General features: G+C 33.3%; 1 protein-coding gene across 1 annotated transcript in view; it reads left to right on the top strand.

The window, feature by feature from the left end:
- The window catches only part of LOC140451416 (protein FAM13A), a 35,291-nt gene extending 23,042 nt beyond the window's left edge, over nt 1–12,249 (top strand). The window contains exons 5-6 of the mRNA XM_072545205.1: nt 2,906–3,121; nt 11,739–12,249. Of these exons, the coding sequence (XP_072401306.1) occupies nt 2,906–3,121; nt 11,739–12,128 (606 nt within the window). The 3' untranslated portion in view covers nt 12,129–12,249. The remainder of the gene's footprint in view (nt 1–2,905; nt 3,122–11,738) is intronic.
- Nucleotides 12,250–17,369: the final 5,120 nt, after the last annotated feature.

Below are 17,369 nucleotides of genomic sequence, written 5' to 3'. Positions count from 1 at the left end.
CTATCTGTCATTGTATGTCATTATTTATTTTATTGTTTAAAATTCTGTGTATTTGAAAAATCAATATTTGAATGAATAATTTCAGTAATTACTATTTCGAATATTAATGTTTACGATAATAAAACTACCACTAAGGAAAATTAAACTTTGAATAAAGTTAATGAAAGCTGAAAAAATTGTTGTTTATCGTTAAGTAAATGAAGAAGATGTAACAGTAATAAATAATGTCTCTCTGGGTAGTGATCACAGAATGGTTAGAGCTAAACTAAGGATTAAGTATAGCAAACGTAGAATTAACTTTAATAACACGATACAAATAGACACAGAAAAGCTAAAAGTCGATAAAGAAAAATATGCTAGCAAATTAAAAACCGCCCAAGCACTGAATCTAGAACTCAGCGTTAATAAAATTAACTCAGTTATAACAAAAGAACTGTTGAATGCTAGCTCAGAAGTAGCAACCCGCCATAACAACAAAAAATCCAAAATAAGTGCAGAATCGAAGAATATCCTGAAACAACGAAAAGAGCTCCTGTCACTAAACACAAGAAATACCACAGAACAGAATACAAAGAACTTAATCGAGCCATACGAAAACAGATAAAAGACGATATTAAAAAACATCAACAAGAACATGTAGAAAGAGTGATAGAGAAAAATCGAAGTCTGAAATATACCAAACCGAAATTAGGAAAGAAAAATATTATAACTATGAAAAATCAACAAGGCCAACTAGAAACAAGCAAAGCTCAGATATCAAACATAGTTGAAAACTTCTATACTGAGTTATACCGCCCAAGAAACGATCCCCTCGACTCTTCAAAGCAAAATCTGAAAAGACAAATAACACCTAAATTCTGAAGTAATGCCGGAAATAAGCGAAGTAGAAATAGAAAATGCAATTAAAGAATTGAAAAGAAATAAAGCACCGGGTAGTGATGGAATTCTGGCAGAAATGTTGAAAGAAGACGGAGAAGAAGTCATCAGGTACCTAAAAATACTTTTTAATAAATGCCTATTTGAAGGAAACATACCAAAGGAATGGAATACTGCTAACACAATATTAATACACAAAAAAGGGGACAATACAGATCTGAAAAATTATCGTCCAATATCACTACTATCACAACTTTATAAAACATTCACAAAAATAATTACAAATAGATTGACAACAAAGTTCGATGTATATCAACCAGTAGAGCAAGCCGGATTTAGAAAAGTGTTCAGTACATGTGACCATCTTCACACACTAAAGGCCCTAATAGAAAAAGTTAACGAATACAATTTACCAATCTGTTTAGCATTTATAGACTACGAGAAAGCTTTTGACAGCATAGAATTATGGGCTATTGAGGAAGCACTGGTCAACAGCAGAATAGATTCTAGATATAGGATATTAATACATAATATATATCAACACGAGGCCAATAAAACTCAACCGAGGAGTAAGATAGGAAGACACCATATCTCCAACACTATTTACTGCCGCACTTGAAGACATCTTTAAATCACTAAATTGGGAAACGAAGGGACTATCGATAAACGGAAAGTATTTAAACCATCTAAGATATGCAGATGACGTAGTACTAATAGCCGACAGCTGGAAAGAACTGAAGATGATGATCAATGAGCTTCATACGGAATCCATAAAAAAGGACTGAAAACTGAATCTGAGTAAAATTAAGCTAATGTCGAATAAAGATGATCAACCGACGATAACCATCCAAGGAACAAAAGTGGAACACGTAGAAGAATACATATATCTGGGTCAGAATATCAAGGTAAACAAAGAAAACCAAACTACCGAAATAAGCAGACGAGTAAGAATGGGATGGGCCGCATTTGGAAAACTATCATACATACTGAAAGACAAAAAGATACACCAAAACCTTCGAACCAAAGTGTTCGATTCTTGTATCCTTCCCGTTCTCACTTACGGAGCTCAAACCTGGACATTCACAAAAAAGAACATGGACAAGATTCGAAAAACTCATCGAGCCATGGAACGACAGATGCTTGGTATTTTACTAATAGATCGGCAAACGAACGAAGCAGTCCGGAACAAAACAAAAATAAAGGACGCCGCGAAACAAGCAGCTAAATTAAAATGGAAATGGGCTGGACACAACGAACGTCTCGAAGATGGTAGATGGAACAAAGAAGTCGGAAACTGGCGATTGTACGATGTAAAGAGACCAAGAGGAACACCTCAAATGCGCTGGAGCGACGATATCAAAAGAGTCGCAGGACCAATGTGGAAACGCCTAGCACACAACAGGGATGAATGGCGAGAAATGGGAGAGGCCTTTATTCGACAATTCGGATAGAAAAAAGGCTATAAAAAAAATAATAAAAATTTAAACTAATATATCCTTATTTCTGAAAAGTAAGTACGGTCGACGGAAAAGTTTTGTAACGAACTCGTGAATTAAAATGGCGAATAACAATCTCGAACATTAACGCGCTCCACTTACTTGTTAAAATAACTCAATTGTTAGTCGCCCTTATTAATACACGTGTTGTTTAAATAACTATTAAAGGGTTTTTAGCCACATATTTAGTGACTTTAACATATACCTAGTATACCTAGTAGCTGCATTGAAGATTTGAGAGAATTAGCTCTCTCCACACGAAACAATAAAATTTATTGTTTAATGAGATTAAACACCTGCCTTATGAAGTCCTGTAACACCACTGAGAAATCCGTTAAAATTTGTCAAATTTTGCATTAATCATGTTGCCATATCTAGGGTATATAAAAGGAAACTGTAAAAAGTTTCAGTAGTTACATGGACTTTTTGTAATGCTTCTAATACCGAAAAAAATCATTGCGGTTGGTAATGGGAAATGGCCTTACCGGTAACTTTGTCCTTGTGGATATTAATTTTTAATTGTTCAATTGCAGAAACTATCTGCAAAGAGAGAAGCCGCTAATAGAAGCACGAACATCGATGAAATGTCTTCAGAAGAATTGGTAGAAGAGAAGGTTGCTGTTCAAAAGGCTTTATTACTGTTAGAATCAATACACGGGCGACCTAATACCAAAGAAGATCGTGATGTTGTAAGACCTTTTTACGACAGATATCGCACTTTGAAGAGAATGGTGTCAAAATTAGCGATGGTAAGTTAAACATATTGTTATTGATTTTGTATTATCATTTATTCAGGCTTTACAAACCTGCGTAAGTCCTAGTCTCCTCGAAAATTTCTCTCCAGTAGTCCCTATTCATCGCCTTTCTCGTCCAAGCACGTATTCCCATATTTCTCATGTCTTCATTGATGTTATCAATGAACCTTGTTTTGGGTCTTCCTCTTCTTCTTTGACCAATGGGTCTATCAAAGAGAGTTTTTCTAACTGGGTCATTTTGTTCCATCCGCATTACATGCCCTATCCACCTCAGACGTCCTATCTTAATATGTTTTACGATATCAGATTCCTGGTATATTCTATAAAGTTCGAAGTTGTATCGTCTTCTCCACACTTCATTGTCATTTACTGCTCCATAGATTCGCCTTACTTTTCTTTCTAAACATCCATTAGATCCATATGTTAGGACTGGGCATATTATTGTTTTGTAGAGTCTAATTTTTGTATTTCTCGTTATAATTGACTATTTAAGGAGGAGATTTAGCCCAAAATAGCATCCGTTGGCCGTGCAAATTCTGCGGTTTATCTCTGCGGTAGTATTATTTTCAGTATTAAGGAGTGCTCCCGGGTATATAAATTCGTTCACTGCTTCGATGACGTCGTTTTCTATAACAAGTGGTCGCAGGATTTGTGGTTGCGTGCTTATTTTCATATACTTCGTTTTGTTGGAGTTTATTATTAAACCCATTTTTGTAGCTGATTCTTTTAATGCTCGTACAGCGTTTTCCGTTCTCCCAACAATATTGATATCATCAGCATAGGCCAGGGTTCGCACTGATTTATTATATATTGAACCAGTGGATGTGATTTGTGATATAGGTATTACTTTTTCCAGAGCCAGATTGAACAGTATACAGGAGAGAGGGTCTCCTTGGAGCAACATTTGTTTTAAAAGGTTCAGACAGGTCCCCCTGAATTCGTACTCTACATTCAACTTTTTCAAGAGTTAGTTTTGTTAAATTTACCAACTGATTTGGTATTCCTAACTCTTTCATTGCTTTGAACATTTTTCTTCTATTCACAGAGTCGTAGACTGCTTTGTAGTCTATAAATATGTGATCAGTATCAATGCCATATTCCAGTGTTTTTCCAAAATTTGTTTCAGGGTTGCAATTTGATGAATTGTCGATTTACCAACTCTGAAACTAGCCTGGTATTTTCCTACTATCCGTTCTGTATATGGTGCCATACGGTGACATAGTACTGTGGAAAATGTTTTCTACGCTGCATTTAGAAGCGTAATTCGTCTGTGGTCAGAACATTCAAAGATATCTCCTTTTTTTGTGTATGGTGTCCAATATTCCAATCATTGGGGAGGGATTTCTGTGTCCATATTTCTTTTATAAGCTGCTGTAATGCCATTATGGTATCATGACCACCTTCTTTATATAGTTCAGCTGGGAGATTATCTATTCCGGCTGATTTGTTTCTGGCTAAGTTTTTTAACTGCATCTTTAACTTTGGATCTTAACGAATCTTTAGTGGTTCCTCTTCTTCCTTGTCTATTTCCCTTACTTCATCTCTTTCGTCTTCCAGGTTTTCTTTTTCTTCCTCCATAGTAAGTGCCTGGTTAAAGTATTCCACCCATATATTCAATAAATCTTTCTTTGTTGTTAATAGGTCGCCATTCTGACTTTTGCATTATCTTGTGGTTGCCTTGAATTCTTTTCTGTTGATGTTAACTTTCTTATATAATGCTTTGAATTCTTTCTCTCTGTTGAGGTTTTTTTATATATTTAAGTTCTTTATTTAGGTGGTTTTGTTATTTTCGTTTGTGTATTCTTTTTTCTTCTCTTTGTCTTGTAATTCTCTATAGTTGTTCTAGTTCGTCGGGTAAGCATCTGTCTGTAGGCTTCATTTTTTTCTTTTCTTGCATTCTTGCATTCATCGTCAAACCAATGATTTTTACGTTCACAAGTTTCTGTTCCTATCTCATCTTTCGCTGCTGTTTCAATGTCTTCCTTTATTTTGGTCCAGTAGGAGTCTATATCTGTCTGGTCTTCTTCATTTACATTTGGATTCCTTAGCCTGTTGGTGATATTTTCTGAGTACCGTTCTGCAATTGTCGCATCTCTCAGCTTTTGCAAATTCCATTTTTCTGTATCCATTTTATTTTCTTCACTGGTGTTTGAAATTCTAGCCTTCAATATTGAGATCACTAGGCAATGATCTGAGTCTATGTTTGCGTCTCTATAACGTCTGCAGTTTGTTACGTCTGTTCCATGCCTTGAATCTATTAAGATGTGATCTATCGCATTGTTCTTCCATCAGGAGAGGTCCAGATTCCTTGTGTATGTTGTTTTTAAAATAGGTGCTAGTGACTGTCATATTGAGTGTTGCTGCTAAGTTTATCAGTCGTAATCCATTGCTTTTGTATAGTTTGTTTTAAATTTGGCAATACTCTTATACAATATATTAACTAATACCAAAGATTCCATTCACTATATGAACCGTAGTGGAGATTATAGATTGTCTTTTGATCTGATTGTGATTCTTCGTATATCAAACGGGAAAACACTTCAGCATTTTCCTACCAATTGAAAGTTAACAAACACCATCTGAAGATCCCTGTTGGTATCACATTAATTCACAACGTACAAGACAATATAATTTTACGTCTGAACCTGTATGAAGACTTTGATATTATTAAAGATATGAGGACTAGCCCCAATTGCGTCAATCGTCACTCTTCCTTTAATCGTGACTTCACTCCTATACACCGTCAACTTTTTTTTTTCAATTAATTTTCAATCATCCCAATTCATTTCTGTTCAGTCATTTCAGTTACAATTCCCACTACTCGATTGCTATGGCCCTTTCTCCTCCTCTTCTTAATTAGAATTTAACTTTCGACTTCCTTACTAAACACCCATTTACACCTTCCAGAAACTTGTTTTATTGTATCATCCTCTTCCTGACACGTTCCAACCTTATTCCACACACAGTAATTAATTTAATTCGCCACATTTTTTCATATTCAATCCTCACTTCTCATTCGTATGATCACGTCAAATTCCATTTTCTCCTCCATTTTTCCCATTTTTAATAATACAACATACCACCCTTCGCTTTATTTGATCTGATTCTACAATTTAAATATTTTTTCACTAATTCTTGTTTACACTTTAGGATTCCTCAGTCTTTGAAATTGTACACTTTCAATTGACAATTTGATCTTTAGTTTAAATTCTATAACAATACATCCTCTAACCACAATTCTACTCAGTTTGCTTTTCTTAATAAAAAATTAATTTATTTCAACTGTCGTCAACCATATTCCTACACTTTGCTTCAAGTTTATTTTATTTTCTCAGTTGTGCATAATTTGCATACTTTAATTAACATTACTTACGTAGGCAACCAACTTCACAATAAGTAAAATATCATTTAGTGGAGTTTTTACATTTATTCTATTACCTTATTCATTTTCCTACCTCCATAATTGTTACGTCAACATAATTTTAACATTTAATTTTAATTTTTTAACATTTAATCATTTTTCCTCACTAACTTTACACAACATTATTAACCCATGGCCAGTGAGGTGCAATTTCAATTACATTGAGCGTGATGTGAAGTCCCACGGACTACTTTTTAAAAATAATAATAATAAAAAAAGATTTACCTAGGTATTTGAAAAGATTTCACTGATGTAAGTTACAACTGAATGAACTTTATTTACTCATAGATATACAGTAAAACCTCTGTTAACCGAAATAATTGGGGGGGGGGGGGGGGGGGAGACCGTTTCGGATAACAAAAAATTTCGGTTAAAAATAACATTGTTTTTTATAATATTCTTGATCAAAGTATTGGTATTAAAAAATACTATGAGTTGATTTCGTAATGTTTTCTAATAAATAAATCCAAAATAAAGTAACAAATTAAGGAAAATGAACAAGTTTAACATGCTTTTTTAAAGAAATCTGCTATTTTTTTGCGTTTTCGTTTGACAACGATGTTTCTCTCTCCCTCCATCGTTAATTTGCAGAACGTCATGAGTTTGCCTCATTCGATTGTTCGACGAAACGTAAAGAAATCTGAAAAGGACAAAACTTTATGTAATGACAACAAAAATTAAGAATCTAGTCGTGTCCCTCACTAATTAGGCCTACTGTATAAAATTCTTTCCTCTAAAGCATTGAAAATCTCGTCGACGGTCTTGTGCTGCCTGTTGCCTCTTGGGTCGTCATCTTCGTCATCTGATATGCTCAGGTTGTCTTGATAAAGAACCATATCAATGATGTTCTGGTCGATGAATTATTCACGTTCTGAGTCATCAGCTGCTAACCAGTCACGTATCTCTTCTTAGTTAATTTCGTCATGTCCCGGCAAATTTTTAATGAAAGGTTTAATTTCTTCTGTCGTTTTCTTATCATTTTCTTCTTCAGAATCGTCAATCAAAATCTTATCAAAAAGTTTGTTCCAGCATTTTTCCAAAGTTGAGGATTTGATCTTGGCCCACAACTCAGCTCACCAATAAAAATGTTTTATTGTTAAAGATTTGAGAATTTCGGGAACACTTTTGGATTAATTCGTCTTCTGTAATAACAGATGTCTTAAGAATGCTTCTCTATAATGTCTCTTGAATGTCTCTATGACTCCCTGGTCTAACGTCTGGATTAAGCTTGTGACATTCGGTGGCAAAAATCTGACAATTGTCACCATTTTGTAGATTTTGAGGATGAGCAATGCTAGGTATATCACTTAAGGACAAGAAAACAAACACATGGATAAGACAGAAAACCAAAGTCACCGATGTGGTGCAAAAATCATTAAAGTTGAAATGGGAATACGCTGGACATGTAGCTAGGAGCGATCTAAACAAATGGCACAGATCAATTTTAACCTGGAGACCATACCAACACAAAAGACCCAGAGGCAGACCTCCTATGAGATGGACAGATGATCTGAAAAGGACTGCCTGGAAAAATTGGCTACAAGTAGCGTACAATAAAAAACAATGGAAAGGAAGACTTGAAGAGGCTTATGTTCAGATGTGGACGTGAATGGCTAGACGAAGAAGAAGAAGAAGAAGAGGGTGAGGGCGCATTGTCAACAAGCAACAATGCTTTGATGAGAAGGTTTTTTGATTTTAAAAAGGATTTTACACTTTGGTCGACATCCACGAACTTTTTTGGCTTCTATACCTTAAAATGCCTTTTCGGAAATATCTTTTAGAGCTCTTGGTTTTTGTGATTTCCCAACACACACAGACATCAATTGGTGAGTGAAATTAACGGAATTGTTTACGTTTTGCGACAAACATTTACTTTTTATTGACGAAATTATTGAAACTGTCAGCCGTTTCGGTTAAACGATGTTTCGGTTAAAAAGGTTTCGGTTAAGGAAGGTTTTACTGTATAACTATTATATAAAAAAAAAAAAATAATAAAATACCTTTATTTTATAATAGTACCTACTAAAACTTCTCCTTATTATAACAAGCCTCCACAATTTCATCAATAAAAAAAAAAATTTGCGTTTAGAATATACAGGGTGGTCCTTAAGTAATTGTACGAACAGAAACCGTAGATTCTGCACTTTAAAATATTACGTTTTAGGCCAACTTGCTTTAATAAAATGTTGATATTAAGAAAGACACAGGGATTTAAAGTGAAAATTTAAAATTTTATTTTTCGCTATAACTTTTACGTTTGTAAATATTTTTGGACAAAAATTTACAGTTGGATGCTTTTGAGTAGCATAAATTATAATTTTATACTTACTTTAATGTAACTAATGGAGGGCGCCACATATGCCACATGTGTGGCATACATTTGTGCTTAACTTTTTTGCTCTTTAAGTTAGCTCTATTTGTGTTAAAAAATATTAAAGATACATTATTTTTACAAAGAAAAGGTATACTTGTTAATAACCTGAAAATTCAACCGTTTTCGAGATAAATGCATTTTATAAGTCAGCTGCACAATAATTCTTAGTTTGATATTTGTGCTATAAAGCACTGAATATCTGTAGATAAGCATAATTCATAGTTTATTCTTATTAAAACAACTCAAAGATGATAATGTAACATCACAAAATGCTTTGTTATATGTGCTAAATGTCTTATTGGAGAAAAGATATTTCATCTTCTTCTTTAGGTGCCGTGTCCGTATTCAGACGTTGGCCGTCATCATGTTTACAATTTCCCTTTGCTATCGCTTCTTAAGTTTCTATAATGGCGTCGTATTACTTTTTACTAAAATCCCAAAATATGTGGTTTATACAAGATGGTACACAACCACATTCTAGAGAGAAGGCAGTTAGAACATACTTAAATACAACTTTTCTGAACGTTGGATTCGTCGTGGTAGTCATATTCCTTGTCAATGTGGTGAGATATTGATATAATTATTTAATTAATAAAAAATCCGAAAAGAATACTTATTGTTCATTACGTAAATTGTTTTTATACCCATTTTTATTAGGACAAATAGAAACTAGAGCGCAGGTATTGAATAACACATATGTGTCCTGTTTCATAATACTTTTGCTACAAATCTAATCTGAAAGACTCAGCATTTTTACAAAAACATCATCGTTGTCCTAATAACCGATATTGTTATAAATATAGTAAATACACAGGCAATATTGTTCAGTATAATATTAGTTCGTTAGTAAATCATAATAGTCCATTTGTTCGAGATGTAATTATAGTTACTCGTAAGCTGTAACGTAATCATATAAATAAGTAATGTCATCGATATACTCATCCATTATACAATATAGCCACCACGTAGCCCCGAATTTAATCCGCTTGATTTTGGTGTATGGGGTGCATTAAAACAACGTGTGTCATAAACATTCGCAACCAACTATGGGAAGAAATAAATATTGCAGCAGTTTCTTTAGAACCAATGATGCTATTTAATAGTAGACGATCTTTTATGGAATATATTGACAAATAAATTAAAGAAAATGGTGGACATACTTTTAAAAAAGTTATGTTATATAGTTTAACTATTTCTTAATTTGGTTTGATTACAAACAAAATTGATTGAAACAAAATATTATTAATTATCCTGCTGATATATTTATTTTATTTAATATTTCGTTAACTATTAACTTTAGTTAAAGTTATTTTATACCAAAATTCAGAAGTATTAATGGTTTTGTCTATTTTTTCTTCGTTGCCTGGAGTAATAAGTAAATATAATAAGTAAAGTAAAAGTAATAAGTAAAAAGTATACCTTTTTTTTGTTAAAATAATATATCTTTATTATTTTTTATCTCAAATACAAGTAACTTAAAGAGCAAAAAAGTTAAGTGCAAATTTATACCACATATGTGGCATAAGTGGCGCCCTCTATCAGTTACATCAAAGTCTGCATCAAATTATAATTTCTTATATTTAAAAGTATCCAGTTGTAAATTTTTATAAATAAATGTTTACAAACATAAAAGTTATAGCGAAAAACAAAAATTTTAATTTTGTACTTTAACACCCTGTATCTTTCTTAATATCAACATTTTATTAAAGCAATTTAGCTTAAATCGTAATATTTTAAACTGTAGAATCTACTGTTTCTTTTTGTACAATTACTTAAGGACCACCCTGTATAAAAGGTTTAAGAGAATACTAATAAATTTTTATGCAAAAAATAAACAAATTTATTCAATAAAAAAATTCTGACTACTGTTGAACTACACTAATTTTAAACAACATTTATTTTCGTTACGATTATTTTGAAGCACATTTTGTGCATATTTTCTTACCACATGATAAACATATAGGCTTTTTACAATCATAGCATAAAGTAAAATGTCTTTCTATCATGTTTCTTCTTCTTCCTCAAGTGCCATCTCTGCGGCGAAGGTCGGCAATCTTCATAGCTATTCGGAATTTTGAGACGGCTGCTCTGAAAAGTTCATTTTCTTGTTTCTGCAGACCAATACAGTTGCCCGGGCTGTGGCACTTGGAGCCATAAGTGAGTGGTAGGTGTCTTATGAGGACCAGTTATCAAGAACCATCTCCCGTCTATGATGTGGTCAATGTGGTCGTTCCGATAAAAGGTGCTACCTCTATAACACAACCCTACACCCCAAGGCACTATAAGTGAAATCAAATCTTCACTGTATTTTCTTTTATAAGTCTTTGCTTGTTTAAATTTTCTGGATAGATTTCCAGAGCTCCAGATATACGTAAAAATACAGTCAATCAATACTTTGACCTTATGCAACGGTGTGTTAAAACTCTAGATGTATTTTTTCAAAACCAAGGAACCTAGACTTTTTCTAATTCCTGGATAGTTAAAGCGCCTGATAATTCCTGTCGTTGTGGGCAGGAGCATTTGAAAATAAAAAAAATGTGGAAAATTCGTGTAAAATACGTAAAACTTTAACTGTACCGTTTTGGACAGCAGTTTGATGTTTGATTTAAAAATAGTTCCACTAAAAAATTGATGAATCCCTAGATGAGAGTCCTTTTGTAGTATCTCATACTCCACATTTCAACTGTCAGATCCATCTATATACTTGTATCGACTAAAACACTAATTTAATTAGTCTAATAGTAGATGTGACTTACATTTACAATAAATTTAAAAGTATACGTAAGTTTGCTTATGATATTTTACTTTATTTACAGACAAATTTAACGGGAACCGAACTAGCAACAATTCATGAAAACGAAGCCATGAATTTCGTCACTCCAACCTCTTCATCTCAATCAAACGATACAGAATCAGAAAAAACGATCCTGCCTTCCACCAGCACGGATAGCGATACCGACAGCTCTGTCGGTGATAATCTCCACTCCATGACCAAAGACGAATTAATCGAGCAGCTGAAAATCGTAATGGAAGAGAGGAAGGAACTGAAAAGGAAATTAAAGCAGTTTGAACTGGAGGTACAGTTGAAGACTGGAAAGATGATCCAAAAAGAGGAGAAGGCTCCAATGGAATCTTCTTACATAGCATACAAAAAAATAAAGGCAAAGTCTCGTCTGCTGGAGGCTCTTGTCGGGAAATTAAGCTAAAATTAACACTAAATTTAGTGTTTTGAATAGACGTTTTTATCCTGCTTTGTCTTTTTATTATAATTTTATATGTATGTATCTCCATGTATGTGAAATATATGAAATAAAGTATAAATTTTAGTATCCTTATTTTTATTGTTATCTATTCTCCGTTTTCAGTAAAATATTTGATATAAAGACGAAAAATTCAAAACGATATAGAAAGAAAAAAGTTGGGCAATACGATACAACGTTCTGAAAATAACTGAGTTTAGAGACTTCTATACCATATCTTGGCATCGCTTTGAATAGCAGATACAGCTTACAGATAATACATGCATATGCACCGACAGGAAATAATACAGGAGATTGTAATGCAAAAATTGGAACCAAAGAAAAGGGCGACACACAATATATCGGTCGCTTTGGGCTGGACAACAGGAACGAAAGGGGTGAGATGTTGTACAACTACTTAAACAACGAAAATTTATTTTGTCTCAACACTTTCTTTAAAAAATCATAACATAAATGGACATGAATCAGCCCAGACGAGAAAACTAAGAAAGAAATGGACTACATACTCTCCAACAACAACAAAAACATATGCACCGACAGTACTTATAACTAAAATCATAACCAACCGCCAACACAAGCTCGATTTCTATCAACCTAGCGAGCAGGCTGGATTCAGAAAATATTTTAGTACCATAGACCACTTGTACACCGTACGAACACTGATAGAAAAATGCACCGAGTATAATGTTCCAATTCATATGACGTTCTTCGATTTCCATAAAGCATTCGATTTCATCGAATTATGAGCAGTGCTCGAATCTCTAGAAAATGCACGTATAGATTCAAGATACACTAACATAATTAAAAAAATATATGAAAATGTCACCATACAGATAAAGCTGGACGAAAGCACAAAAACTAATCCTCTAAGACTACAACGGGGAGTAAGTCAAGGAGACACCATCTCTCCCAAACTATTTACCCTTGCTCTAGAATACATTTTTAAGAAACTGGAATGGAACAACAAGGGTATCAACGTCGACGTATCATACTTAAACCACTTGAGATTCTAAGATGACATAGTTTTAATAGCCGATAATAGAATAGAATAGAATAGAATATTCTTTATTAATCCCATCAGATCACATTGTGATATAGGACAAGTCATATAGTACATAAAGCATGATCAACAAATTATATAGGACAATTACATAAAACAAAATCAATAAAATACAGATTAATATAAAACAAAAAAGATATGCGATATAGAGCGTCTCTGAACCCGTCGGTCCTCATTCCCTGTAGTCTTTTATTAAGTCAAAATAATAATTTAGGTACAAACAAAGAAGTCGGAAACTGGCGACCGTACGATGCGAAGAGACCAAGAGGAAGACCTCAAATGCGCTGGAGCGATGATATCAAAAGAGTCGCAGGACCAATGTGGAAACGCCTAGCACACAACAGGGATGAATGGCGAGAAATGGGAGAGGCCTTTATTCGACAATTCGGATAGAAAAAAGGGCTAAAAAAAAAAAAAAAAAAAAAATAATTTAGGTTGTAAACGCATAATTGGATCAAACATGCTTTTAATTTATTTTTGAATTTTTGAATATTATTTTCATTTCTTATATTAAGTGGCAAACAATTGTAAAATTTAGATCCTGCAAAATCAGGGCTAGTTTCCAAGGGAGTTGTGGAGTGTTTACACACGCTTATCAACCTCCCGTGTCTTGTCGGGTAATTATGAAAGTCAGAGTTGAGGGTAAAATTTTGAAATTTAGTTTTGACGTGAATAATACACTTATAAATATATAAAGCATGAAAAGTCAACAGTCTGTGTTCAATAAAATATTTTCGACATAATTGTCTATTATCAATATTGAATATCAATCTAAGAATTCTCTTTTGAGTTATAAAAACTCTAGAAGAGTTTCTAGAGTTTCCCCATAAGACAACATTATAGGCCATATATGAATAAACCAATGCATAATACACACTTATCAATTGATTGGTGTTAAATAGGGTTTTCAACTGAAGGATCGCATAGTAACCCTTATTCATTGTTTTGCAGACTTTAGTGACATTTTCATCCCATGTCATATTACTTTCTAGAATGCTACCAAGAAATAGTGTTGTATCACTAAAGGGTATTTCCTCAGAACTAACTGTGATTTTACAACCATGGGATGGCTTACAACGCGAGTAGAACTGCATACAAATAGTTTTCTTTGCATTTACCATTAAAGAGTTCCTTTTACACCAGGTTGTAAATTCCTGTGCTACTAAGTTCATTTTTGAAATGAGTTCGACTTCAGTTGACTCGTCAACTACAATTGTTGAATCATCTGCATAAAGAACTGTATGGTCTGCAGTTAAAGAATTTATCAAATCATTGACATATAAAAGAAATATTAAGGGTCCCAATACGGAGCCTTGCGGTACACCTTGATCAAGATTAAAAACAGATGACTTCTTATTATCGACTTTTACTAGGAATTTACGATGTTGTAAGTATGACCTTAACCAGTTCAAGAAATGACCCCGAAAACCAAGGGCTTCTAATTTATGCAGTATAATTTCAATGTCAATAGAGTCAAAAGCCTTAGTTAAGTCAAAAAAGAGTGCACCCACATACCTTTTTCGATCCAAAGCAGCGTGGATATAATTGAATAATGAAATAGAAGCACTCTCTGTAGATTTATTAGGAAGAAACCCATGCTGGCATTTATTTAAGATATCATATTTATTCAGAAAATTTAACATTTTACTGTAAATACACTTTTTGATAATCTTAGAGAGTACACTTGTTACGGTGATTGACCTGTAATTATCAACCAAAACATGGATCTCCCTTTTTGAAAATTGGACTAACTACTCCCGTTTTAAGGTCACTTGGAAACTTGCCATCCTTGACACATAGGTTGATGATGTGAGACAGAACAGGAGATATATATGAAGAAATGTATTTAATTAGTTTAGTGGGGATTTGATCAATACCTACTGAGCTGGTGTAGTTTAAGGAAGATATAGCATTCTCAATATCAAATGGTGAGACCTCAGAAAAAAAGAATGTGTTGTTAATTGTCATAGTTGTGAAATCGTTAAAGGTATAGTTATTGAAATGTTTTAATAATGTATGTTTGACTGATGTACAAAAATACTCACCAAATTTGTTTGCTATGTGTTCTGGATGTATCAATAATTTATTATTGTCAGTAATGCTCCACTCAAAATTGTTTTTATTTTTACCAGTTTGACGATTCACAGTTTTCCATATCTCCTTCCTTCTTTTATTATTATTTTGATTATGTAGATAACTTTGATATAAGGCTTTCTTTATATCCTTTACCTTAGGGATAAAGTTGGCCTTTTGTATTTTATAGTTTTAGATTAAATCTGGATTACTACTAACATTTGCTAGCCAAAATAAATCCTTCAGCTTTTTACTAAGCTGAAGAATTTCAGTATTGATCCATTTTCTGTTGGTATTAGAAGTTATGCGTTTTGATATTAAAGGACATGTTGTATCAATATGATAGGAGACAGTGTTCAAAAAAGCTCTATATGCATCATCTACATCATTTGAATATGTATAAACATTTTCGAAATTCTCAGAATCAAGACTCAATAAAAGATTAGACAAACAATTCTTTGATAAGTTTCTATAAGTAGCTATCTGGGATGTAGCAGTATTGTTACTCTCAGATATGTTTAAACTAAAATGAAGTCCTAGATGATCACCTAAATTGTAGTTCACGACAGCCTCATTGTATAATTGAGGAATATTGGTAAGAAAATAATCTAGTTTCGATCGTGAAATTACACCGTTTTTGTTTGTAAATATTCTAGTTGGTTCAGTATTTTTACAGTTAAGTCCAAAACTAATAATGAAATCCATCAATACAGATTTTTTCCTTGACTCTTTAAGATAATCGATGTTAAGATCACCACAAAGAATAACACAATCATATTTAACGTAACAAATATTAAATACATGATATAATTTATGTATAAAAATATCAATATCCCCATTAGGGGAGCGATACACATTGAGTAAACAAAATTTTTTTGAGTCCAAAATATCCAAGAACTAAATGGTATGTTACAACAATTAAATGCAGTTTCAGGAGCGGTAGGCTTAAAAATGAACTACAACAAAACAAAAATACTGAGCCGAGACCAGACAAATATAACAATACAAAATCATACCATAGAAAATGATAAAACATTACGTATATTTACGTAATCTAGCATATATCTTTCGGCAAACTAGCATATATCTTTAAAAACACCTCCATTCCTGTAAACTTAAAGAAAAAGGTGTATAACACATGCATACTACCAGTTTGTACCTACGGCTTGGAGACAGTAGCCCTTATCAAAAAATCTGCTAAAAAATTAGAAACAACGCAAAGAGCAATGGAAAGAATCATGCTTGGAACATCACTGAGAGACAAGATTAGAAACACCGAGATAAGACGTAGAACGAAGATTAGGGATATCAGATACCTGCAGAGCCTTCACCCTTAAAACCAACACAATCAATCAACTCAACTCAATCGATATGAACCATCCCCTCAGCCTTCACATACAAGACAACCGAACTAGACAACATAACCCATACAAATACTTTATAGAACACATCCCACCAAACATTTCCCAACAAAACATCTCAACAATATTTTAAAATCAAACCAACTTCATCCCAACAACATATCCCACTTAAAAGTCTATTCATCAGACGAATCAGCACTCTTTAACACATTCCAACACCTAAATATCCAAGAATTCAAGACAGATCGGTGATAAAATAATTACTATTGGCCCCAGATGTTTCAATAACAATCCAGAAAAGTCACCGAACTAAACATCCATCTCCTCATGACAAACGTTAACAAAAGTTTAACATAATGACGGTATTAGTATTGTTTTATTTCTTTAATCTTTTTGAAGTACCAGAAACTGAATTCACTACGAATTTTGACCATGAGGAACGGCAGGTGGAATGCATATTTTAGATTCCCTTGCCGAGTAATTCATCAAGCTAATATACAAAACAAATTTTTGCTTCATGGTATTATCAGTAAATTAACAGGTAGAGACAGGGAAGTTATATCTGTATATGGATGAGAAAATTGGGATGAAATAAAAAACGCATTAATTCAAAATTTTGGAGACTAGAGAGGCGAAAATTCGCTTACAAGGGAGCTAGTAAATTTAAGACAAGGCTCAACAGAATTTATTATG

The sequence above is a fragment of the Diabrotica undecimpunctata genome, chromosome 9, assembly GCF_040954645.1.
Source record: "Diabrotica undecimpunctata isolate CICGRU chromosome 9, icDiaUnde3, whole genome shotgun sequence".
NCBI classification, from domain to species: Eukaryota; Metazoa; Arthropoda; class Insecta; order Coleoptera; family Chrysomelidae; genus Diabrotica; species Diabrotica undecimpunctata.
This window is presented reverse-complemented; position numbering and strand designations above follow the sequence as displayed.